Raw genomic sequence first — 23336 nt, forward strand, 5'->3', positions numbered from 1 at the left:
GACTCTCAGAAGTGACAAGACACTAAACTGCATTTTAAAAAAAAAGTTCAGTTTTACTTTTAAAACATCTGAACAAACCAAACGCAAGCCAGCGGTCATTTAAAAACCCTTTTTTTTTCTTTCAGTTAACTCTATTTCTGTATTAATGTACAACGGTTGAGAAAATTACAGCTTTTTTTTTGCGGTTTTTGTTTTAATAATCTACTTCTATGATAACAGCCATTTCTCGGAAAACAAAACAATGAACAACCGAAGGAGGAAAAAGAAGAAAACCGGGAGAAGGGATAAACGGACTGGAGGAACAGGAGAGAGAGAGGGAGGGGGAGAGACCTGTTTCTTTCTGCAGACATCTACGCTGTTCTGATAGCGGTCTGTCCGCGCAGGGCAGGGCAGTTCTCCGCCCGCCTGCCTGCCTGCCTGTCTGTCTGTCTGTCTGGGTTAGTGTGTCTGCTCGTCTGTCTGCCGGCGCGAGTCCGAGAATCGAGGGGGCCTTGTAGTGCGTCCGCGGAGGAGAGGGGAGGGGAAAGCGGAGGGACGAGGAGGGAGGGAGATGGCGGGCGAGACGGAGAGGGACGCGTGTCTGTGCCATTCGGAGGGGAGGCCTCTACACTCTGGCAGAGACGGAGAGAGAGGGACAGCACGGAGCAGAGGGAGGGAGGGAGGGAGGGATGACTGGATGGATTGAGACGGGCGAAGGGGGTCATAACGGAAGCCTCGTGTGTCTGTGTGTGTGTGTGGGGGTGGAGTAGGGGGGTGGGGGTCGCAGTCCCGCAGTCTTGCCCCCCCCCACCTCCCGCCGCAGGGGGTGGAGATCTCAGGTGTCGTGGAAATCCTTCAGCAGGGTGCGTCTCCGCTGCTCGGCGATGTGCATCTGGTTCTCCAGGTCCTGAGGCGGGGTGGGGGGAGAGAGCAGAGGAGCGGGGAAAAACCAAACGAGAACAGGGAGGAAGTCAGACCAGGCTGGGAGCCACAGACTAATGTCCATCTTCTTCTCCTGCCCACTCTCCTGTCCCCAAGACCACAGTGCCCCCCCCCACCACATCTTCCCCTTCCTCACCCTCACCCCTCTGTCACTCTGCTCCTCCTCTCCCTCACCCCTCTGTCGCTCCGGCTCCTCTCCCTCACCCCTCTGTCGCTCCGCCTCCTCTCCCTCACCCCTCTGTCGCTCCGCCTCCTCTCCCTCACCCCTCTGTCGCTCCGCTCCTCCTCTCCCTCACCCCTCTGTCACTCCGCTCCTCCTCTCCCTCACCCCTCTGTCGCTCTGCTCCTCCTCTCCCTCACCCAAACGTGGTCCCCCTGTCCCTCCCTCTTCCTCACCCCTCTGTCACTCCTCTCCCTCACCCCTCTGTCACTCCTCTCCCTCACCCCTCTGTCACTCCTCTCCCTCACCCCTCTGTCGCTCTGCTCCTCCTCTCCCTCACCCCACCGTGCTCCCCCTGTCCCTCCCTCTTCCTCACCCCTCTGTCACTCCTCTCCCTCACCCCCATCACTCTGCTCCTCCTCAACCCTCTGTCACTCCGCTCCTCCTCTCCCTCACCCAAACGTGGTGCCCCTGTCCCTCCCTCTTCCTCACCCCTCTGTCACTCCTCTCCCTCACCCCCATCACTCTGCTCCTCCTCTCCCTCACCCCACCGTGCTCCCCCTGTCCCCCCCTCTTCCTCACCCCTCTGTCGTTGGCGCTCTGCTCCCCCTCGCCCACTCCTTTCTCATAGCTGTCCGCTCTCTCCACCTTCCAGGAGAGGTTCTCTATCTCCGCCTCCAGCTGGGCCTGCTGGTACTCAAACTGGGAGAGAGAAGGAGGAAGAGAGAGGTTAGGTGGTGGCAAGCTACCGAAAGTCCGTCTGAAATCCAAAGAAAATCCAGAAGCCGAAAAGGAAAGGCAGAGAGAACAGAGAGAGGAGAAATGGACAGGGAGAGAAGTTGACCGAAATGAACAGGAAGGGAGAAGCAGAGAGAGACAGAGAGCGGGCGACACAGGCAGACCTGGCTGCCCAGAGAGGACAGGCTGTGCTCCCACTGCCGGCGGAGAGAAACAGAGACAGAGGCGCCCTTCCTACTGCACTGTGACAGATACTCTGGGATTAGAGAAACATCCTTCCCTAAATTCAGAAATCGAATCCCAGAATTCCCACTCCTGCCAGAATCACAACGGGTCCCAATCCTACTAGGAGAGGGAGGAGGGAACTCAGCTGAACTGGCAGCCCAGTATGTGATCTGTCGCAGCCTGAGAAACAGTGAGCCTGTCTCCCAGTAATGCTCCATCTGTCTACAGTACATGTAAGTTTAATGATATGGCTTTGTTGTAAATGTCTGTAATATGTCTGTAGATTTTATTTTACTTTTATTTTTTGTTTCGCTTCGTGTTAATTTTATTATTTTTTATTATTTTTATTTGCTTTGGCAGCACTGATCGTACCCATCGGTCATGCTAATAAAGCACCTTGAATTGAACTGAATTGAGAGAGAGAGAGAGATATTTCTCACCAGCTTCTTGCGAGGCCCTGACTCCATGTAGTAGGCGTAGGGATAGGTGTACTGCAGGGTGTAACGGCACTGAGAACAGACAGCAAAGCGTTAGTTAGTAACTCTCTCTCTCACACACACACACTCCGCGGGCACGCTGCGGGCGTCTGGCGGCCCCACCTTGGCCAGCAGCTTGGCGGCGTTCTGCAGGTACTGCCAGTCGATCCAGGTGCCCAGGTTGTTCATCACCCGCTCCTGGATCTTCTCCTGGATGCGCTGGTAGGTCTGCGCCTCCAGCTGCAGGCTCTTGTTGTGGTTCTCCCACTGCGGGGACACATGGGAGGACGCCCGGCGGATCAGCGCACTAGCACGGCGACCAAGGAACTTGAGCCATATCACCCTGCAAACTCACAACTGGCTCTATCAGCCCACTGAAGCCCAGCAGGTGCGAGCCTGGTCAGTACCTGGATGGGAGACTCCTGGAAAAAACAGGTTGCCGCTGGAAGAGGTGTCAGTGGGGCCAGCAGGGGGCGCTCACCCTGCGGTCTATGTGGGCCCTAATGCACCGAACCCGAAACAGCCACCGGTAAGTTGACGGACAACCTCAACATGCCCTGGCTGCCAATGAGAAGAGCCAACTGGAGGCCGCCTCTGCAGCCAATCACAGGGAGAGCAGCGACTGACCCCACCCACCCCGTGGGCCCCGCCCACCCCCACTGGCCCCACCCATGTCAGCACCGCCCACCCCCACTGGCCCCACCCATGCTGGCCCCAAACTCACCCTCTCGAAGTAGAAGAGGTATTTCTTGAGGGCTTCGCGGGCCTGGGCCTGCTGGCTCTGGTTCACGATGTCTGGGTTCTCCTTGTAGCGGCTGCACTCATAATACTCGCTGCCGTGGGTCTTCCAGTCCCCCAGGCACATCCAGCAGAAATCTGAACGGGACGGGGAGCCGGGAAAGGAGTCGGAAAAGTGAGGGAGAGGGAGAGAATGGAAAAGAGACAGGAGGGAGGGAGAGGATGCGGGAGAGGGAAGGAGGGATGACAAGGGAGGAGAGAAAGATGGAGAGGAGTGTGAGGGAGGCGTAGTGTTACAGGAGAGAGGGATTTGGTGAAAGAGGAAGAAGGGACGAAGGCAGACAGCAGGAGAGGAGAACGATGACTCTGAGGTCTGTTTAATGCACCACAAGGCATATTTAACACACTTCGAGGCACGGCGGCTCTGTGCTTTATCAGCCAACAGCGACACGGGACACAGCGCCGACAAGAACACAACAGCGACAAAGTAAAGAGCTTGACTATGAGCAACTCACCATGCTTGCACTTGGAGCATTGCTGAAAAAAACAGATCAATACAACAGCCGTTACTTCATGCAGTGACACAATCAATACAAGCACTTAACAATATATCAACGTTTCGTGAGATCAAGATGCTTGAAAACTGTGTTATCATCTAACGAGTTTTACATATAATTATTATATAATATTTTACACTAAAAGACCACATTAATTCTTCATTATATTATAAAAAATAGAATATTATCAGTAAAAATTTCTAAACTACATTCAATAGCTTGACACCACTGACTTTGATCGATTTAATAGAATTACTCACCATATGGTTGCAGCCTCCATTTTTCTCAATGCAGATATTGCACTTAGGACACTGAAAAACAAATGGACAAGTCACCACAATGCCCAGCTGTCCCAGTCCCTCACTGTCCCACACTGCCTCCCTCCCTCTCTCGGCTCTGCCCACTGTCCCACACTGCCTCACTCTCTCTCTCGGCTCTACCCACTGTCCCACACTGCCTCCCTCTCTCTCTCGGCTCTACCCACTGTCCCACACTGCCTCCCTCTCTCTCTCAGCTCTACCCACTGTCCCACACTGCCTCCCTCTCTCTCTCAGCTCTACCCACTGTCCCACACTGCCTCCCTCTCTCTCAGCTCTACCCACTGTCCCACACTGCCTCCCTCTCTCTCTCAGCTCTACCCACTGTCCCACACTGCCTCCCTCTCTCTCAGCTCTACCCACTGTCCCACACTGCCTCCCTCTCTCTCTCAGCTCTACCCACTGTCCCACACTGCCTCCCTCTCTCTCTCAGCTCTACCCACTGTCCCACACTGCCTCCCTCTCTCTCAGCTCTACCCACTGTCCCACACTGCCTCCCTCTCTCTCAGCTCTACCCACTGTCCCACACTGCCCCCCTCTCTCTCTCGGCGACTCACGTCTTTAGTGTGCGCACTGATGTAGTTCGCCGTCTCCGAGTCGTCGGCGCATTTTGTCAGCCACTTCCGTATCGTGGCGCAGTCTGTGGGGGCGTGGTACATCTGGCGGCACTTGAAGCTGAGGCGCAGGGGAGCGGGGAGGAAAAACGAGCCGGACAGGCAGAGCGGAGGAAAAGAAAAGAGGGGTTACAGGACGAAGGACAGGAGGAGCCGGAGAGAGAGTGAGGGGGAGGTAAGATAAGGGTGTAACGAGGCTAACAAACGAGAGGAGGCCAGTTGGCCCACGTGGTTTGATTGGTAGTAGTTAACAGACGCCAGGACCCACTCCAGCGGTTTCTTGAAAAAAGCCAGCGAATCGGCTTCACCAACACGGCTAGGCAGCTGGTTCCCCCCCACCACCACCCTTTGTGTAAAGAAGTGCCTCCTGCCGTCGGTTCGAAAAAGCAGTTGCACATAGCTCCCACCAGTGCTCTCGGGCTCCTGCTTCTCTGTTGGTTCTGAAGAGCCCCCGCTGCGAGAGAAAGGTGCCGAGGAGGGGGGGGGAGCGCTGTGGGTGTGTGTGTGTGTGTGCGTGTGTGTGTGTGCGTGTGTGGGTGTGCGTGTGTGGGTGTGTGTGTGTACGCGTGCGCACGTGGTGCTCGGCATTACCAGAAGACCTCGCTGCAGCGGCTGCACTGGACCCGGCGGGCCAGCGGCTCCTGGACCTGGATCACGATGGGGCAGTCCGCCCCCGGACACAGCTGCAGCTGGAAATGACTCTGAGAGGCAGAGAGGAGGGGCGTCAGTCAGGATCCGGTGGGACACGCGTGCGCACACGCTGCGTTGCACCCGCTCCTGCCACGGCAACCGGCGGCCGTGACTACCCGCTTTGAGAGAGGATCCATTCCACCAGTTACCCCCCCCCACACACACACCTGTGACCTGGGGAGCCAGGTACCGGACATCTGCCTCTGCATGACGACCTTCCCTTTGACGCCACCCCCAAGCTCCCCTTTGTGCTCTGCTTCAGTGTTGAAGAACTTGCCCGCCCGTTTCCGATCGCGTTTCGGGCTGCGTTTCCGATCGCTTAGCTCGCCCGCCCGCATTTGGGTTCTTCTCGGTGCCCTGGGACGCTGCCGAACTCGGGTACGAGCCGCGTGTCATTACACAGCCTGTACCAGAAATCTCAAAGGCACGCACAGTGCCACGGTGCAGACAGGGCCATCTCAGAACCACGTGCACAGGGGAGGGAAGGAGGACTCCCGAGAGAAAGACAGAGACCCAGACAAAGGGTCTGGGGAGGAGGATCAGAGAGGGGGAACGAGGCGAGAGGACAGGCCTGGAGAAAAACGACGCGAGGAAAGAGCACAGAGGAAGAGTGAGGCACTAGTCACAGAGACACAGACAGGAGGGGCAGTCTGCTCCAGGTTAGACGGGAGACGGGCAGATCGCGAGGGACGGACCTCGACGTAGTCTCTGAAGAGGTAGCGTCTGTATTTGTCCTTCAGCTCCTCGCTCGGCAGCAGAGGGAACACGAAGTCCTCGGGCATCCGCAGGGCACAGTCCTGGGCCATACACGAGATACCTGGGGGCAGACAGACAGACAGACGCTGACCGAGTCCGGGGCCGCACGTGACATTCCTGACCGACAGACGGACCAGCTCAACTCCCTCAAAGCCAGCACCTCCCAGAGCAGACATATCTACCCCCCCGATCCTGGAAGGCTGCAGTCCACCGGGAGTAGGATACAGGTATCCGAAAATCCCCAATGAGCACAGCACAGGGAGCACCGGTAACCCAGACACATTGAGTGAACAAGAGATCCAAATCAAAGCTGCTCAGAGTCCTTGAATGAGAAACAGCAGACACAGGGGCCCTCCTGGACCAGGAGTGAACGACAGAGATGACCAAACTTGGTCCCCGAGAACACCGGTGCCTGCTGATTTCCATTCCTGCCGAATGGAGGAATTGGTGTTCCTCCATTCAGTAGGAACACCAATGCCTTGAACTGGCCTACTGACTTGCCGAAACTCGAGGTTAATTTGCTTTGGCTCTCGGTCCTGAATTCAAACACACGGTTTCCAACAGAATGAGCAAAAAGGTGAGGTAAGGTGAAGGGCTGCTGCCCTCTCTGCTGATCCGTCTTCTCTCCCGCCCCCCCCCACCGAGCACTCACCCACGCCCACGCCATCCTTCACGAGCACGGTGCAGTGCTGCTCCCAGCATGCCTTGCAGAAGGCGTGCTGACAGGGCAGGGCGAGCAGGGAGTCCTGGCGGACGAGCTGCAGACACACGCCGCACTGCGGGGACTGGGGAGGGAGCTGGGGAGGCAGGGGGAGAAAGTGACGTAAGAACAGGCACCCAGCTTATCCCCGTCCAAAGAACCGCCTCTAAGGAAACCGCACACCTTGGAGTCATGAAATGAGACGTGCATACAAACACCGCAAGGGACAGTGACAGCAGAGACTGAGCAGTCTGTCAAGTCATCGTGAACGGTGGCCACGCTGAGGCAACGCTGTGCCTTCTGCATGCCGACACATTTCCTTGGGAATCTGTCTCCCAAGGTCCCATTTGTATTTGCACCTTATTACAGGGCTCAGCATTTCACCACGTTTGCGCAAAGAGGGTAATTAACCGGGGAAGCGCCTATAAACACGTTCATGTGCTCGTTAACGCAGGAGAGGCATACTCACAGATTTACAGGCTCCGGGCTGAACTCGAGCCTCACACAGCAGCTGGGACGAATTGGACTTGAACCTGAAACCCAAGACCAGCGGACAGGTCAGGCAAAACGGTGAGAGGAGGACTTATCGATGAATATTCTGCAGGCGTCTGACAAGGTGAGCAGCTATGTGGGCTTATCAGCAAGATGTGGCCGTCAGTGTAGGAGTGTCAACGAGACCGGCGCTCTCTGTGCGAGGCCTGTCGGTGGGAGATGACACAGTCCAGCTGAGGTCTTACCTGTCCAGTATTTCGGAAACCTGCCAGTGGAAATGAACAAGCACCAGTTTTGCAACAGCAGGCAGAACCTAGAAGGTTGGAAGGATGAAGAGGGAGAAACTTTTTACTATTCAGCTGTAACTCCAGCTTTACTTACGCCACTTCTCCGAAGACTCAGGTCCAACCTTTCCTCTCTTAAATACACACGCAGATCAGCCACTGAGCCAGCCAGTAACAGGCCCTGTGCTACTGTAAGCTTACAGGCGGAGAGTTGGACAACAGAAGTCCACTTCTGTCTCAGAGGGAGTGTGTTGAATGCCCTTCGATGCTTTTTGAGTTTCCGGAATTTAAAATAGTTGAGTCGGGGGTCGGGGCCAAAACACACAGACCGACCCAGACAAGTCTGTCCCATTCGCATGATTCCTGCGACACTGCGTGAACCAGACTCAAACAGCTGCTGTCTTCCTCGCCACCCCCACTGCCCTTCACCCTGGCCCAGACCTGCAGAGACTCCAGACTGTCAATATAGTTCAGCAAGGCCCCCAGCCTCTGCTTGGATTAACAGCTGCCGTCGCTACACCCCACCCTTCCCTCCCTCACCCTCCCTTCAGCTCTCTAACCTTCAGTGCTATAGCCACAGTGTTGACCTCCTCAGCTAGCACTCGCTGGCTCTCCCTGTAGGTCAGACAAGTGAACTGGTATTCTTCTGGATCGAACGAATCGGCGCCCTGCTGCTCCACGTCGCTGGCCACTCCTTCGTAATAATCTGCGATGTCGCCCGTCTCCTCCTCCTCCTCGCCCCCTTCCTCCTCCTCCTCCTCCTCCTCCTCGGAGTTGGCACCGAAGTCTTCCTCGTTGCTGTCGGAGGCCTGGCTGTTCATGTCCACGGACATCACTCGCTCACACACACACGGCCCACAAGACAAAACTACAAACCACACCCCTGGGGCACAGGGACTACAATTCCCAGCAGCCTCGGCGACTCAACAGCAGCAGCAGCGGAAGAAGCAGAAGAAGTCCCACCCCCCGTCACTCATTGGGTTCTCTTTTCCTGATCTGGTTTGCCAAGGAATTAGAGACCTGGGATAGAAGGAGGGAAGCAAGGGGGGGGGGAGAGACAGAAGGACAAAGGAAGAGAGAGAGAGAGATAGTGGAGAAGGAGAGAGAGAAGAACACATTCATCCAGTTCTCAGTGACGATAACAGCCAACTTCAAATACTTCAAACATCAATACAAGTGTTACCGGGATGCTGATGTCTCACAAAAACACGAAATGTACTCGTTGTCCTTTATTTGACCAGATGAGCCAAGTGAGGACACGTTTTTTTAAGGACATCGGGGACTCGGAGTGCTCTCGTGTCCACAGCCTGGCGCTGACCGGCGCAGCCCTGTCCTTACACCAGGACACTGCCCAGCGCCCGGGACAACGACGCCTGCGTCCACTCCGACCAGGCCTCCAGCCCACCACCCACCCCTTCACCCGGACCCACAGCTGGGCACGAACCGAAAGCGGCCCGGAGCGGCGCGGGATTCTCCAATCAGGGCGGATATAAAACCGCACTGCAGCTGTCATGGACCCCCCCCCCATTGGACACGCAGATCAGCCCAGGCCAATCCCCCTCCGCGACCCCCCCTCACAGCCGCCACATTTCACACGTGAAAGCCGGCGAGACCTCGGAGCCAACGAGGGAGAATCGCCGTGAGCAACTCGGCCGCGTGAGGGTCCCCATCAGGCTGTATCGCTCTCTCTTTCCCCGCCACGTGAGACCGTGCTTGGGTATCCGCCCGCGCCCTCTGACAGGACGTCAGCCCACCACAGAGCCACAGAGCCGCCTGGCCAGGACTGCGCGGATGAGTCACGAGACAGAGGCCAACCAGATCGTCTGACCCCGGACTCCTCGGAAGGAGGAAGTGGGACGTGTTACTGGAACTGTGGTGGCCCCAAGTAGGTTACAACGCACCGCTGTCATCATCATTGCTGACTCGGCTGTCTGCCTGTGCCTCTCGTAGCGATTTCCCTTTTAACCCAACCACGCCAAACCCAAAGAAAGGGACCAGGATGACAGCAACCCCCAGTGTTCTGGTCAACTCAGTAAGGAAAAGAGCACCCTACTGAAGTGTGCCACAAGCTTCCTGACAGGAAACTGTGACCAGACGCTTGTCTCGAACGGGTGGGTCTAGACTGTCCGTTCTGTGCCACTAGACAATGAACACAAGACCCCCTCCAACCTCCAGCGGTACCCGACTCTCTCGCCGTCTCCTTAACGCGGCCGTGCCGGCGCTCCCCGGCACGTATTACGGACGAGACATCGCTCGTCTCTCGCTCTGGGCCGGACGTGTGAGTTCAGCAACGCGGGCGCCGGCTGGGGTGGGTATCCAGGCCGCCAGCATCCCCGCGTCCGGGCTGGGACCCAGCGGTCAGCGGGGAACACCGTGTCCTGAGCGCGCCTCACATTCCGGCCGCGGCTATTAATAGAGCCGCCGACCGGCCAACACGCACGACTCCCCAGGTCCGGCGCGCCAGGGCTCAGCGGGCGGGGAGGCAGCAACAGGAGGCAGGGGCCGGAGCCAGGCTTTGTTTACATCGCGCTTTCGAACTCGCTGCGCTCTCAAACACGAGAAAGTAAAAACAAAGAGAGGACCCTCACCCCACAAGCCCACCTCTCCCCTTCCTCACGTCCACCCAGAACCAGTCCCCGGCCCCTCTAAGGTACGGTCCCTGCTCCCTGTCCCCCCACCGCTGACCTGCACCTTCGCTCCGTTCCCGCAGCGGACAACGAGGCCGCCGCCGCGTCTGACCCGAGCTCGGGGATCGACATGTAAACAAGGCCGCACGGGGATTATCCTCGCCCTCCCCAGCTGCCCCCCCTTAGCCACAAGGGTCTCCCGCTCCGGTCCGCCGCCACTACTCCACTCACCACTGGGGCCGCTGTCAACCCGTTTCGTTCTGCGGACTTTCGGCCCAGATCCGGCGACTTGCGCTCGACTCGGTTCCGCTACCCGACCTGCAGCAAAAGGGAACACAGGAAACACAAGGGGAACTCGTCGCTGCGTCACATCCGGCTGCAGGGAAAGGGGGGAGGGGTTTCTGGGATAAAGGGGGAGGGGATTATCGCGGTGTGGGCGGGGTCTGTTTGTGTGTTGTTGACGGCGCCTGATGAACAGCTCTTGCCTACTGCGGGTTACTTCTTTAAAGCCCAGAAAGAAAAATAAACTTTTTTTTTTTAGTTTTTCAGCTGCTGGAGCTGAAGACAGGTTTAAGGCCACATTAAGTTTAGGTGTGGGTGAGAAGCTACAGCTTGCCCACAATGGGAGCTGGCTTTTGGATTGACGGCAGCGTTAAGGGGCACTGTATAGGCTGGGAGTTAAAGTCGGGGGTCAGTGTCAGTATCAGGGGCTCCAGCCATCAGAAAGGTGTCAGGCAAGAGGAGCCACCCAGCCCACGTAGTTCATCTGGCTGCTGGGAGATAACTCCTGTGAGCAATCTCCTCGAGCTGTTTCTTTAAAGACGCCAGGGTATCGGCCTCAACGGCAGAATGGCGTGTGCCAGACTCCCACCACCCTTTGTGTAAAGAAGTGTCCCCTGTTCTCGGACGAATCCATGCAAGCTCCACACCCTGCACTCAGAACCCTGGAGCTGTTGCGAAGTTGTGCTACCCTGCCTGCCCACACCCCGTGTCACCAGTGGAGTTTTTAAATCCCACAGTTCACCTTTGAAAGTTCTGCTTTTGCGCTCCCTTGCGTTGCTCTGCTTGTTGCCCGGTGTTTACCTCCTGTGTGGACCGCTCCAGGCGGCGCTCCTCTGCGCCACATGGATTTCGACCTCTCGGTCATCCGTCAGCGCCTGAGCCGTCCTCGAAGAGAAGGCCCTCAAAGTCATCGTGTCAACACGAGGGTGCTGGGGCTGGAGCTCAGGCTCAGGAGGGCAGGCCCCGGCCCGGAGAGGTGACTGTCCGGCTCCTCTGCTGGCCCGCTGAGGCAGGACACCCCTGGGAGAGGGGAGTGAGAGGGCGACTCTGTGTCCGCATGGCGCTTCTTGTGAGGCGTGGGGTTAATGGGATTGACTGTCCCTGGCCTAGTTATTAGCGCAGGGACAGTAATCTGTTTAAAGGCCTGACGAAGGAATCCCTGCCTGTAATCCTCACAGGCCAGTCTGTTCCCGCAGAGGGGTCCCTCTCTGCTCAGGCCGTGTCCTTCACTCGGATAAGTGACCTTTGCACCTCTGAGCCTCCGCTAATCCCCAGTACATCTCTTTCACCCCCCGAGTCCCTCACTCTGTCCCCCTTCCTCTCCTTCCACAAACGCCACGTAGGCTGAGGCTCAGTGAAATCAGGGTGAAACCATCACAAACTCCTGTTGGTAAGACAGAAGTCAATGCATAGTATTAATGGGGGAAATCTTTTTTTACAAATTGAGGATCACCAGTTTACGTTTTTATTCTGCCCTGCCCCGTGGGGAATGGTCCCCAGACTAATGCCACCCTGTCTAATGGTACTGCTACTGTTGTAATGAAGTTTCATTAAAGCCAAAACAAACCAGGGAGTCAGACAGCATGTCTCCAAAAACATTTATTGGGGTGGACTGGCTCTGTTTAACACACACTGTGGAAGGGAGGGACTGAAGGGGGAGAAGGGAGGGGCTAGCCCATGACCCTGTGCTATTCCCATTGGTCAGCTGCCATTGGGGTGGAGCCACACAATGACCAATGAGTTTACAAGATGGGAATGCTGGGAGATTAGCTGGGGAGAAAGAGCAGTGTTTGAAATGGGGGTTCTGTCCTTGTTTGTCTGTCAATTTTTTTTTCTCAATTAAGTAAACTGAGTCTGGCTGCTCATTTATCCATCGTTCCAGTAGGTCATTGTCAGTGTGTCGGCGTGCCACGGTGCTGTGTGTCATCGGCCGTCCGGTGTTCCGCTCCGTCTGTCTCTGCGTGCGCGAGCCCCTCAGTCCTCCTCACAGACATCGCAGTGCTCTCTGCGCAGGTTGCCAAAGTTGAACTCTGACCCTGTCATGCGGCGGTACATGTCCTTGATGTCCTCACACTCCGTCTCAAAGTGCGTTGTGGCATCATAGGAGTGAGAAATAAATATCTGGACGGGGAGAGAGACAAAGACCCACTGTTTTCCACTATTTCCAAATTACATGTAATTGCAAAAAAGATTACACATTCCTATATATCCTCACACTAGTTACTGAACCCCTCCCCCAGCTGGACGGCCATTATCACTCTCCTATATATCCTCACACTAATTACTGAACAAGTAAGAGGTTTATTCCATGCTGAAAAAAAAGAAGAAAGAGAACACAACGTTTCGGCCATGGAGCCTTCTTCAGGTGTAGTCTGCCTGTGTCCAGTGTTTCTGTCCAGACTGTGGTCACTGAGCCTGTCCTCTCTGGACAGCCAGGTCTGCCTTTGTCCAGTGTCAGTGTCTGTGTCCAGACTGTGGTCACTGAGCCTGTCCTCCCTGGGCAGCCAGGTCTGCCTGTGTCCAGTGTCTGTGTCCAGACTTTGGTCGCTGAGCCTGTCCTCTCTTGAAGAAGGACACCTGAAGAAGGCTCCACGGCCGAAACGTTGTGTTCTCTTTCTTCTTTTTTTTCAGCATGGAATAAACCTATTACTTGTTCCTTTGCAGCCTATGCATGCTGACGCAGCTCCCCACCTGATTACTGAACCCCTCCCCCAGCTGCATGGCCACTCCCACTCTCCTATATATCCTCACACTAGTTACTGAACCCCTCCCCCAGCTGCATGGCCACTCCCACTCTCCTATATATCCTCACACTAGTTACTGAACCCCTCCCCCAGCTGCATGGCCACTCCCACTCTCCTATATATCCTCACACTAGTTACTGAACCCCTCCCCCAGCTGCATGGCCACTCCCACTCTCCTATATATCCTCACACTAGTTACTGAACCCCTCCCCCTTTTCACAGAACCCCTCCTAAACTGCCACTCCCATATTTACATATCCCCTCCCCTTATTGCAAACGTCCTCCCTGAGTTATCTGATCACTCTGATAGTTACAGCTTCCTTCCTCTCATTGCAGGTTTCCCAGGTTTACCACACCCCTCGCTGCCAAGCCCCTCCCCTGGTTACCAAGCCACCTATTACCTGGCTCTTGCTCCCATCGTCGGTGGGGACAAGCAGGTTGCTAACGGAGACGAACCTGTTGACCAATCGCATGGCATGAAGACACGTCAGTACTTAAGAGCAGGAAATAAAGATTGACTTATTTTCATAGTCTGGGCCTCTTCCACTGCAGTGCAACCTCTTGGTGAAAGTCTGTCTGTGTCAGTATGCGGGCTCTCTGGACAGCCAGGTCTGTCTGTGTCCAGTTTCTATAACCAAGCTGTGGTCACTGAGCCTGTCCTCTCTTGACAGCCAGGTCTGCCTGTGTCCAGTGTCTGTGTCCAGACTGTGGTCACTGAGCCTGTCCTCTCTGGGCAGCCAGGTCTGCCTGTGTCTAGTGTCAGTGTCTGTGTCCAGACTGTGGTCACTGAGCCTGTCCTCTCTGGGCAGCCAGGTCTGCCTGTGTCTAGTGTCAGTGTCTGTGTCCAGACTGTGGTCACTGAGCCTGTCCTCTCTGGACAGCCAGGTCTGCCTGTGTCCAGTTTCTCTGGCCAGGCTGTGGTCACTGAGCCTGTCCTCTCTGGGCAGCCAGGTCTGCCTGGGGTGTCCAGGCTGTGGTCACTCACTTCTGCATGATGGGCTCCAGCAGGTCCAGGCCGGGCTGCACCTCTTTCTCGGGGTTGCTGGTTTCCACTGTGGTGCTCACCATGGCGATGTACTTCCCCTCCGCCGCCACGTTGTGGGCGTAGGACACCATGCACACGTAGACGTCTGCGCGGGCGAGAGGCGGGGGGCGAGAGGCGTGGGCGCCGGGAAAGACAGGGGGCACGGGGAGGGGGGGAGGGCGTGGGGCGTTATTACTGTGGGGCTTTCAGACAAAACCCAGCTCATCGGGCCAGAAGGCGCACTGGGCTCTGCAGGGTGAGGTGGACTGAGAGCGTGTTGTATGATTAAACGAAACAGAGCACTTTCAGGAGGAGAGAGAGGTGGGGTCCAAGGCTCTAGACCACTGGTCTTCAAGGTACGCGATTGAATACGATTGGCAACTGTGAATAACTGATGAATCAGTCTACCAATCTGTTAAGTGAACTCTGGTCTTTAGGAACCAAAGAGTGCTTACATTGTGGTCCTAAAAGACCTCTGAATTAATTAAACACATCACCTGTTTAATTGCTCATAAGGGAATTGTTACCTCTCTGTAGATTTTGTTTTCTATTTCTCTCTGTAGAAACTGGTGACTTATTGTGGACCTACACAGCCTGCTGGCCTGGGGGTCACATAACCTGTGATGTCGTCATTGCGTTCGGGATTCCCTGCGATGTCATACCCGACTTCCTGTTGAGCTGCGTCTGTGGGATGATGATCTGGCAAGAGTTAGCGTCCTGCGTGTGCTTGATCGGATGGTTCAGGATGCAAATGACCCGGATGACCCGGCCCACTTTCCTGACCCGGTTCGGCACGTAGGAGGGGTCGCAAATCAGCTGCTTACAGCGGGCCATCTGCGGGGCAGTGGGGGGGGGGCGGGGGTATTTAATGAAAAATAAAGGGCAAAGAAGGATAGACTGTCTCACCTAGAGCACGACTCCCAGCTCAGGTCCTAGAGGCTAAAATGAACTGCCTAGTTGACGTCTCCTCTGCAGACCCCCCTCCCTCTCTCTGCCTTTTTCCATCTGCCTGCCTGCCTCATTCCCTTTCTCTTTTTGCCTCCATTCCATTCTTTCATCTTTTTATCCTTTTTGCTTCTGTCATTCATGAGAACATATGACGGGTCATGGACAATTCAGTCCATCTGGGCACTTTGGATAGCTATTTGATCCCAGGATCTCATCCAGCTGTCACTGGAAAGAAACCAGGGCTTCAGCTTCAACAACATGGCTGCCCAGCTTGTTCCACACCCCCACCACCCCTTGTGTAAAGCAAAGTTCTCAGTTTGAAATGCTCTTCCCTGTAGTTTCCACTTTTTGTAGCTCAGTTCATCCCCAGGATCTCTCTCCCAGACTTTCCGTCCCCCAGTGTCTCTCCCACCTCTCCATCTGAGCGGACACCCACGACTCTTCCGTTCTCCAGCACGATCTCATCCACCGGGCGGTTCAGCATGTAGGTCCCTCCATAGACCGCACTGAGCCTGGGGAGAGGGAGAGAGAGGGACAGGGGCAGGGGGAGAGGAGGGGAGAGAGGGATGGGGCAGAGAGAGAGGGAAGGATAGGAAGAGAGAGGGACGGGGGATGGAGAGGGAGGGAGAGGAACACGGAGAGGGAGGGAAAGAGAGAGGGAGAGAAAGAGGGACAGGGAGAGAGGGAGAGAGAGGGAAGAAAGAGACAGTGTTCTGAGCAGTTACTGCAGGAGGTCTGGCAGACTGTTGCTGATCTAAGAAGCGTCAGTGTCCCCTTTGTATTTTGTGCTGCATGCATGTATGTTTTTATGCCCTGCAAGGTTGAGATACTAGACCTACTCGCTGAGAGGACCCTCCCAAGACATGCTGTGTGAGAGTCTGGGGTGATTAAGTGGACCTGAACTGGGCTAGATGGTGCTACTCTCATCTGCAACCTCTCTGCTGTCCCTCGGCCCTGGGGTCTTACCTGGCAAAGCCCTGGGGAAGCTCCCCCAGCCCGTACAGGGGGTACAGGTAGGGGCTCTTGTTGTAGCGAGCCAGAGATTCGCAGTATAGCTTGATCCGCTGGATGGTGTCGATGCAGGGCTGGTCCAGGTAGCTGCGAGACACAGGGGCAGTGAGACAAACCGAGGCAGGGAGAGGGATCCACGCAGGAAAGATCTCCGTTCAAGTCCCACTCCCTCCCTGGCTGTGGCTGAAGAGGTCGAGCTCCTTGGGAAACCAGAGCCCTGGGGTGAGATCAGGTGCTCGCTCCCCAAGCCCCTGAGCCTGTTCCAGTTAGTTGCACTCATACAGCATCCTTCACCCCAAAGAAAAGCAAAGCGCTTGACACACGGGGGGGAGACCCACTTCACCCGCCACTGAAGAGCAGCACACAGCAGCCCCGCAGCACACAGGCCTGGGGAGGAGACAGCGGGGGAGAATCAAGAGAGGACTTTAGGGAGGCCAGACAGTTCCAGACGAAAACAGAGCGGAGTTCAGCCGGGGCGCTGGAGTTAACACCCCTGCTTCTGCTAGGAGCCTTGCCATCGGCTCTTCGGACCATGTGTTCAAGACCTCAGCTTAACGTCTCACCCGGAGGACAACTCCTGCTACAGCACAATGTCTGCACTCACCATTCTCGTCCAGAGGAAAGGCGCCTCCTACTGCACCACTAACCACTAACGCCACTTACAACTGCCTCCTGTTTTATCCTGAGAGGTCTCCCGTCCCATTTTTCAGCCCTGTGGAGGCCATGGATGATCACTGTGTTAGTCCAAGGGCGCATGAATAACAGTGGTCTCTCGGGGAAGGGCTCAGTGCTCGGTTTAGAAATAACGCATGCTGTCTGTGCTGTAGCTCTGCACCTGCCCTGAAGCAACCAGAGTGAACGCAGGGGAGCGCCCCCTGCAGGCGGCGGTACTGACTTGTCGTTGCGGTGCAGCGCCAGCGCGTGCCCGGTGAACTCGATCACATCGGGCCCCAGGTCGAACTTGCGGAAGACGTCACGCATGGAGGTCTGGTGGGGGTCCAGGTCCTGGTGGGTCCGCGGGTCGCCCTCGTCGAAGTTCAGGATGAACAGGAGCAGCTTCCGGAAACGGCGCTTGTCAAACATCCCCATCAGGTCTGTACAGACACACAGAGACAGAGGCAGTACCCTCTCACACACAGTACGGACACACAGAGACAGAGGCAGTACCCTCTCACACACACAGTACAGACACACAGAGACAGAGGCAGTACCCTCTCACACACAGTACAGACACACAGAGACAGAGGCAGTACCCTCTCACACACAGTACAGAGACACAGAGACAGAGGCAGTACCCTCTCGCACACAGTACAGAGACACAGAGACAGAGGCAGTACCCTCTCGCACACAGTACAGAGACACAGAGACAGAGGCAGTACCCTCTCGCACACAGTACAGAGACACAGAGACAGAGGCAGTACCCTCTCGCACACAGTACAGAGACACAGAGACAGAGGCAGTACCCTCTCGCACACAGTACAGAGACACAGAGACAGAGGCAGTACCCTCTCGCACACAGTACAGAGACACAGAGACAGAGGCAGTACCCTCTCGCACACAGTACAGAGACACAGAGACAGAGGCAGTACCCTCTCGCACACAGTACAGAGACACAGAGACAGAGGCAGTACCCTCTCGCACACAGTACAGACACACAGATACAGAGGCAGTACCCTCTCGCACACAGTACAGACACACAGAGACAGAGGCAGACAGTGAGAGGAGCAGAGGCACAGACAGTGAGAGGAGCAGGGGTACAGACAGTGAAAGGAGCAGGGGTACAGACAGTGAGAGGAGCAGGGGTACAGACAGTGAGAGGAGCAGGGGTACAGACAGACAGTGAGAGGAGCAGGGGTACAGACAGTGAGAGGAGCAGGGGTACAGACAGAAGTGTTACCTGATGCCAGGGCCTCGGCCTCAGTGGAGGGGACTTTATGCACCCGGCCGGCTTTGTACACAAAGCTGCCCTCCACCACCTTGAAGTCCAGGTAACGAGTCACCTCTGTGTACAGCAGCATCTTCACCAGCTGACCTAGAGCAGCAGAAGATGTTACGCCTAGAGAGACGTCTGTCGGCCCCACCAGCTCTTTCAGTTGCAGGTAGCTAATTGATAGCAGGATCTCAAGAAAGGACCAGGGAATCGGCTCCAAAACCATGGCTGCCCAGCTTGTTCCACGCTCCCACCACCCTTTGTGTAAAGAAGTGCCTCCTGTGCTCAGTTCTAAGTGCCCTTCCCCGTAGTTCCCGCCTGTCTCCTTTGTTTCATATTTCACTTTTGGTTCTGAAGAAGCCTGCTGGGTTGACCTTGTCAGCGCCTGCCAGAGCTCCTGCAGACCGCTACACACCGCTACACACCGCTACACACCACTACACACCGCTACACAGCGCAGAGGCTGGCTGCACACCGCCGTGCACACGGCACCCCTGCACACGGCTGCGTCGGCCTGCGCTGGCTGCAAAGGAACTGGCGCAGGTAGGGGAAGAACGGCAGCACAACGTTTCGGATGGGGAGCTTCTGCGGGGGCGAGGGAGAGGGGGAAGGGACAGAGGACAGAGCAGGGGAGAAGGGAGAACGGGAGGAGGGGGGCGGAAGGGCGGGATCTGAGCGAAGGAGACGAGTCTGTTGTTGAGAGGAGGGAGGGGGGTGTGATCCAGGTCTCAGGGGCACTTTGGTTTTTGGGTGTCTTCCTGCAAGAGGGTTTCCGAAACCCCTGAGCGAGGACGCAGAGGGAGAGGTCGGAAAGATCCTGGCCCTTAGAGGTGAAACGGGGAACTGTCGGTCGGGAGGGATCATTGATCCTCACAGCCCGGACAGTCTTCCTCCTGTCTCCAGGAAGTTTCCGCACGAGATGCAGTCAACAGGCTTGCTGGACAGACACCATGTCCTCTGAGCGTGTGGTGCTGGACATGTTGCAGTGGGTTGTGTTGCAGGGTTAAAGTGCCTGGTGTGGGCAGTCGCTGTGGGTGGTCCAGGGAGCTGTGGACTGGGCAGATTCGGCGGGCAGTGGTATGAGGGGAGGGGGTGGTCAGGGAACAGGGTGCCACGTCCTGTTGGGCCAGGTGTGTACGATTCTGCTCTGCTGCTCAGCCACCCAGAGCGCACAGGGTCCGAGAGGCTCGTTGTCTGTGTCCAGGTGTGAGAGGGGGTGTCGCACAGCCGGCCAGAGGTCACGTATCCCCGCCCCCACCAGCTGGAGGCTCCTACCGTTGGCCATGAGGAATTTGGGGACGAGGTCGACATTCCAGTCGCGGCCCCGGCCCATGGATTTGGAGGGAAGAGGCATCTTGAACTTCTTGTACAGCTGAGAGAGAGGAGGGGAGCGGGGGAGGACATCTCCAGGGTTATTTGTTAAAGCATCCCTACACCCCTACATCCCTACACCCCTACACCCCTATATTCCTACATCCACACACCCCTACATCCACACACCCCTACACCCCTATATTCCTACATCCACACACCCCTGCACCCCTATATTCCTACATCCACACACCCCTATATCCCTACATCATCTGAAAGCCACGCAGTCCTGGTGAAGGTCACGGAGGAGGGACACGCCCCGGACAGGACTCCGGGGAAGAGCACATGGGGACGACGGAGCCACTCCATGGGAGGATGCAAGCTCCACACAGGGCCAGAGGCCCGTTCTAAACACACACACAGAAGGGCACTCCAGCCCTTCCTCCCAAGCAAGCCCTTGTCCCCCGGGGACACCGCCCCGCCCGCAGACCCACCTCCTCCAGCGGGGTGATGGAGGCGCTCTCCGCTCCATAGTAGGGGTTCTGGTCGATGTGGAGGACCCTCTTCCCGCTGACGGACATAATCCCGGAGAGAATGCACTCCTTGGAAAGAGGAGAGAGGCGGAGGCGTGGTGAACAGGGAGTGGGCACTGGACAAGGAGGGGGAGACAGAGCCGGTGTCTGGACGGGTCAGGGGAGGAGGAGTTCGGGCCCTCAGTGGAATGAGCTTCGCTTCGATTGCCCCTGTGTCCCGGTGTCCCTGTGCCCTGTGTCCCAGTGTCCCTGTGTCCCTGTGCCCCTGTGTCCCGGTGTCCCGGTGTCCCGGTGTCCCTGTGTCCCGGTGTCCCTGTGTCTCTGTGCCCCTGTGCCCCTGTGCCCCTGTGTCCCTGTGTCCCTGTGTCCCTCTGCCCTGTGTCCCGGTGTCTCTGTGTCCCTGTGCCCGTGTCCCTGTGTCCCGGTCTCCCTGTGTCCCTGTGTCCCTGTGTCCCCGGTGTCCCTGTGTCCTTGTGTCCCAGTGCCCTGGTGTCCCTGTGTCCCTGTGCCCCGGTGTCCCGGTGTCTCTGTGCCCCTGTGTCCCTGTGTCCCTCTGCCCTGTGTCCCTGTGTCCCTGTGTCTCTGTGTGTCTGTGTCCCTGTGTCCCGGTCTCCCTGTGTCCCGGTCTCCCTGTGTCCCTGTGTCCCTGTGCCCATCCCCCTGTGTCCCTGTGTCCCTGTGCCCCGGTGTCCCTGTGTCCCCGGTGTCCCTGTGTCCCCGTGTCCCTGTGTCCTTGTGTCCCAGTGCCCTGGTGTCCCTGTGTCCCTGTGCCCCGGTGTCCCTGTGTCCCTGTGTCCCAGTGCCCTGGTTTCCCCGTGTCCCTGTGTCCCCGTGTCCCCGTGTCCCTGTGCCCCGGTGTCCCTGTGTCCCTGTGTCCCAGTGCCCCGGTGTCCCTGTGCCCCTGTGTCCCGGTGTCCCTGTGTCCCTGTGTCCCTGTGTCCCAGTGCCCCAGTGTCCCTGTATCCCTGTCCCCCGGTGTCCCTGTGTCCCTGTGTCCCTGTGCCAGGAAGGAGACAGAGAGTGGAAAAGCCAGGGAGAGCCATTTTGCTGTGACAGGACAGCCTTCACGCAACACTCCCTCCCCGCTCACAGGAAATGGAGCAGTCCACTTTCCCCGGACTGTGCCAACCGGTCTCGCGGAGGGGTGGGGGTGGGGGGAGCGCGTAGCACCCTGAGGGAGCGTGTTTTGTCAGCACATCCTGCGCGCGCGGCGGGTGAGCGAGCGATCCGTCCAGCCCTAATGAGATCACGGAGCTGAGCCCCGGACAGTTAGCAGCACCGGAATAAACCCAGCCCGGCTGAGCCAGCAGTTCACTGCAGCCCCCCGAGCGCCGGGCCGGCAGCGCCAGGCACCCCCACAGAACATCTGAACCAGTTAAAAGGGACAGCGCCATCGGCACGCCCCTGAGAGAGGTCCTACCGGGGACCTTACCTTGAGTCCTGTCCCCAGAACGATGACATCATACTCCTCCTGCATCCTGCCTGGGTTTTGTTCTGGTTCGGCTCGCTAGCGGTCCACCTCTGGCTCGCTTTCCTGGCTCCGGACCCCCAATTAAAAGCTCCGTCTCTGCCCCAGCCTGTGGTGCCGGACACCCTGGAGTTCTACTGCCTCGAATCCCCCTGCTTTCCTCTTCCTGTCCCGAGCACACCCGAGTCCTCAATCCAGCACGGAATGTCCCCGGGCTGGCGGTCCAGTGTCCTGGCCCCTGCCTGTGTCCAGCGTCCGGGGTGGGTGGGTGGGTGTGTGTGTGTGGGACGGACTGGCCAGCGGATCGCCTTGTCTGCAGGTAATCGTGTGAGCCAAGATTCCCCCTGTCAGCAGGTGCTTAATCCCCCTGAGGTGGTGGCAGGGGCGGGGGGAGGGGGTGGCCAGGGAGGACAGGCAACACAAAGACAATGGCCGCCACAGTGATAATAATAATAACAGTAATTGCTTACACTTGTATAGTGCTTTTCTGGAAACTCCAATCAAAGCGCTTTACAGGTAATGGGGACCCCCTCCACCTCCACCAGTGTGCAGCCCCACCAGGATGATGCTCCAGTCCGCTCCCCACACAGCAGCTCTCAGTGGGGAGGAGAGCAGAGTGATGGAGCCAGTTCAGAGAGGGGGGTTATTAGGAGGCCATGACTGGTGAAGGCCAGGGGGAGATTTGGCCAGGACACTGGGGTAACGCCCCTACTCTTCTCAAGAAACACCCTGGGATTTTTAATGACCACAGAGAGTCGGGACCACGGTTTTACGTCTCATCCGAAGGACGGCGCCTGTTTACAGTACAGTGTTCCCGTCACTATACTGGGGCATTAGGACCCACATGGACCACAGGGTGAGCGCCCCCTGCTGGCCCCACTGACACCTCTTCCAGCAGCAGCCTCAGCTTTCCCAGGAGTCTCCCATCCAGGTACTGACCAGGCTCACACCTGCTGAGCTTCAGTGGGCTGCCAGCTGGGAGTTGCAGAGTGATATGGCTGCTGGCCATAAAAATAATGATGATGATGATGATGATGATGAAGATGGCTGTCGCCCACCTGTGCTGTATTTACAGCGAGATGTCTTGTTCCGCACTGATCCAGTACTACTGCAATGTGTCTGCACTGCCATGTCCCAGCGGGCTTGAGGCGACCGAAGGGGAGTGCTGCTGCAGGGGTCAGCATTGCCGCCTCACAGCACTGGGGGCCTGGGTTCGATTCTGGAACCGAGGTGCTGTCTGTGTGGAGTCTGCATGTTCCCCCCATGTTCATTCAGCTTTCCTCCAGGAGCTCTGGGCTCTTCCCACGATCCAGAGACACGCTGGTGGGATAACTGGCTTCTGCACCCCACCTTGTGCCCAGAGCTTTCTGGGATAGGCTCCGGCTCCCCCTGATCCTATCGGATTGTGAGTGATTGAGGGGAACACTTCTCCCTCCCTGCCCCGGATTTTACTATCACTTAGTCCCCCATCTTCACCAGACATGGCACCCCTGGTTTTGCTGTCAGGTGTCCCCTAAAACATGAAAAGCAGGTCCCCCCCTCCTTTTCTTTTAACATTCCCTATAAGGGGCGGTGCAGTGGCTCTGTGGCTCAGGATCTGCGCCTGTGATTGGAAGGTTGCCGGTTCAAATCCTGCAGCTGGCAGAGGAATCCTACCCCGTTGGGCCCCTGAGCGAGGCCCTTCACCCCAGCTGCTCCAGGGGCGCCGTATAAATGACGCTCTGACCCCCAGCTTCCCTCCCTGTCTGTGTGTCTCATGGAGAGCAAGCTGGGGTCTGCGAAAAGATAAT

General features: G+C 57.0%; 2 protein-coding genes and 1 long non-coding RNA gene across 5 annotated transcripts; 1 reads left to right on the forward strand and 2 right to left on the reverse strand.

The window, feature by feature from the left end:
* Nucleotides 1–95: 95 nt before the first annotated feature.
* Nucleotides 96–10656, reverse strand: arih2 (ariadne homolog 2 (Drosophila)). 3 transcript variants are annotated; one of them, XM_069189588.1, is made up of 15 exons: nucleotides 10527–10656; nucleotides 8229–8688; nucleotides 7630–7697; nucleotides 7362–7425; nucleotides 6845–6989; nucleotides 6132–6253; nucleotides 5338–5447; nucleotides 4690–4807; nucleotides 4076–4126; nucleotides 3774–3795; nucleotides 3245–3396; nucleotides 2644–2787; nucleotides 2485–2553; nucleotides 1664–1783; nucleotides 96–886 (listed from the first exon to the last, which is right to left on the reverse strand). In XM_069189588.1, the coding sequence occupies exons 2-15, from the start codon at nucleotides 8499–8501 to the stop codon at nucleotides 815–817; spliced, it is 1530 nt and encodes a 509-aa protein (XP_069045689.1). In that variant the 5' UTR covers nucleotides 8502–8688; nucleotides 10527–10656; the 3' UTR covers nucleotides 96–814. The 3 variants fall into 3 exon arrangements, with proteins under 3 accessions (XP_069045689.1, XP_069045691.1, XP_069045690.1); XM_069189590.1 differs by lacking the exon at nucleotides 10527–10656 and adding an exon at nucleotides 10360–10517; XM_069189589.1 differs by lacking the exon at nucleotides 10527–10656 and adding an exon at nucleotides 10354–10517.
* Nucleotides 1777–2456, forward strand: LOC138238457 (uncharacterized). The gene is made up of 2 exons (XR_011189504.1): nucleotides 1777–2277; nucleotides 2405–2456. It is a non-coding gene; the product is annotated as an uncharacterized lncRNA (long non-coding RNA).
* Nucleotides 10657–12139: 1483 nt separating the features above from the next.
* On the reverse strand, nucleotides 12140–21888 carry LOC102684722 (rab GDP dissociation inhibitor beta). Its single transcript, XM_069189591.1, has 11 exons — nucleotides 21511–21888; nucleotides 20040–20147; nucleotides 19510–19606; nucleotides 18202–18336; nucleotides 17200–17398; nucleotides 16260–16391; nucleotides 15706–15805; nucleotides 15008–15179; nucleotides 14307–14451; nucleotides 13723–13777; nucleotides 12140–12698 (listed from the first exon to the last, which is right to left on the reverse strand). The coding sequence occupies exons 1-11, from the start codon at nucleotides 21553–21555 to the stop codon at nucleotides 12552–12554; spliced, it is 1335 nt and encodes a 444-aa protein (XP_069045692.1). The 5' UTR covers nucleotides 21556–21888; the 3' UTR covers nucleotides 12140–12551.
* Between the last annotated feature and the right edge of the window lie 1448 nt (nucleotides 21889–23336).

Source organism: Lepisosteus oculatus, chromosome 4 (assembly GCF_040954835.1).
Source record: "Lepisosteus oculatus isolate fLepOcu1 chromosome 4, fLepOcu1.hap2, whole genome shotgun sequence".
NCBI lineage: Eukaryota > Metazoa > Chordata > Actinopteri > Semionotiformes > Lepisosteidae > Lepisosteus > Lepisosteus oculatus.

Excerpts from the sequence above, each read along its gene's own strand:
- LOC102684722 (XM_069189591.1), bottom strand. The coding sequence starts at position 21,555 with ATGCAGGAGGAGTATGATGTCATCGTTCTGGGGACAGGACTCAAG. Across the intron at positions 20,148-21,510 it reads TTCTGGGGACAGGACTCAAG|GAGTGCATTCTCTCCGGGAT; the intron begins GTAAGGTCCCCG and ends CCTCTTTCCAAG. Across the intron at positions 12,699-13,722 it reads ACGATGGGAGCAAGAGCCAG|ATATTTATTTCTCACTCCTA; the intron begins GTAATAGGTGGC and ends CTCCCCGTCCAG.
- arih2 (XM_069189588.1), bottom strand. The coding sequence starts at position 8,501 with ATGTCCGTGGACATGAACAGCCAGGCCTCCGACAGCAACGAGGAAGAC. Across the intron at positions 5,448-6,131 it reads TCTTCAGAGACTACGTCGAG|AGTCATTTCCAGCTGCAGCT; the intron begins GTCCGTCCCTCG and ends TCTGCCTCTCAG. Across the intron at positions 3,397-3,773 it reads ATGCTCCAAGTGCAAGCATG|ATTTCTGCTGGATGTGCCTG; the intron begins GTGAGTTGCTCA and ends CGTCCCGTTCAG.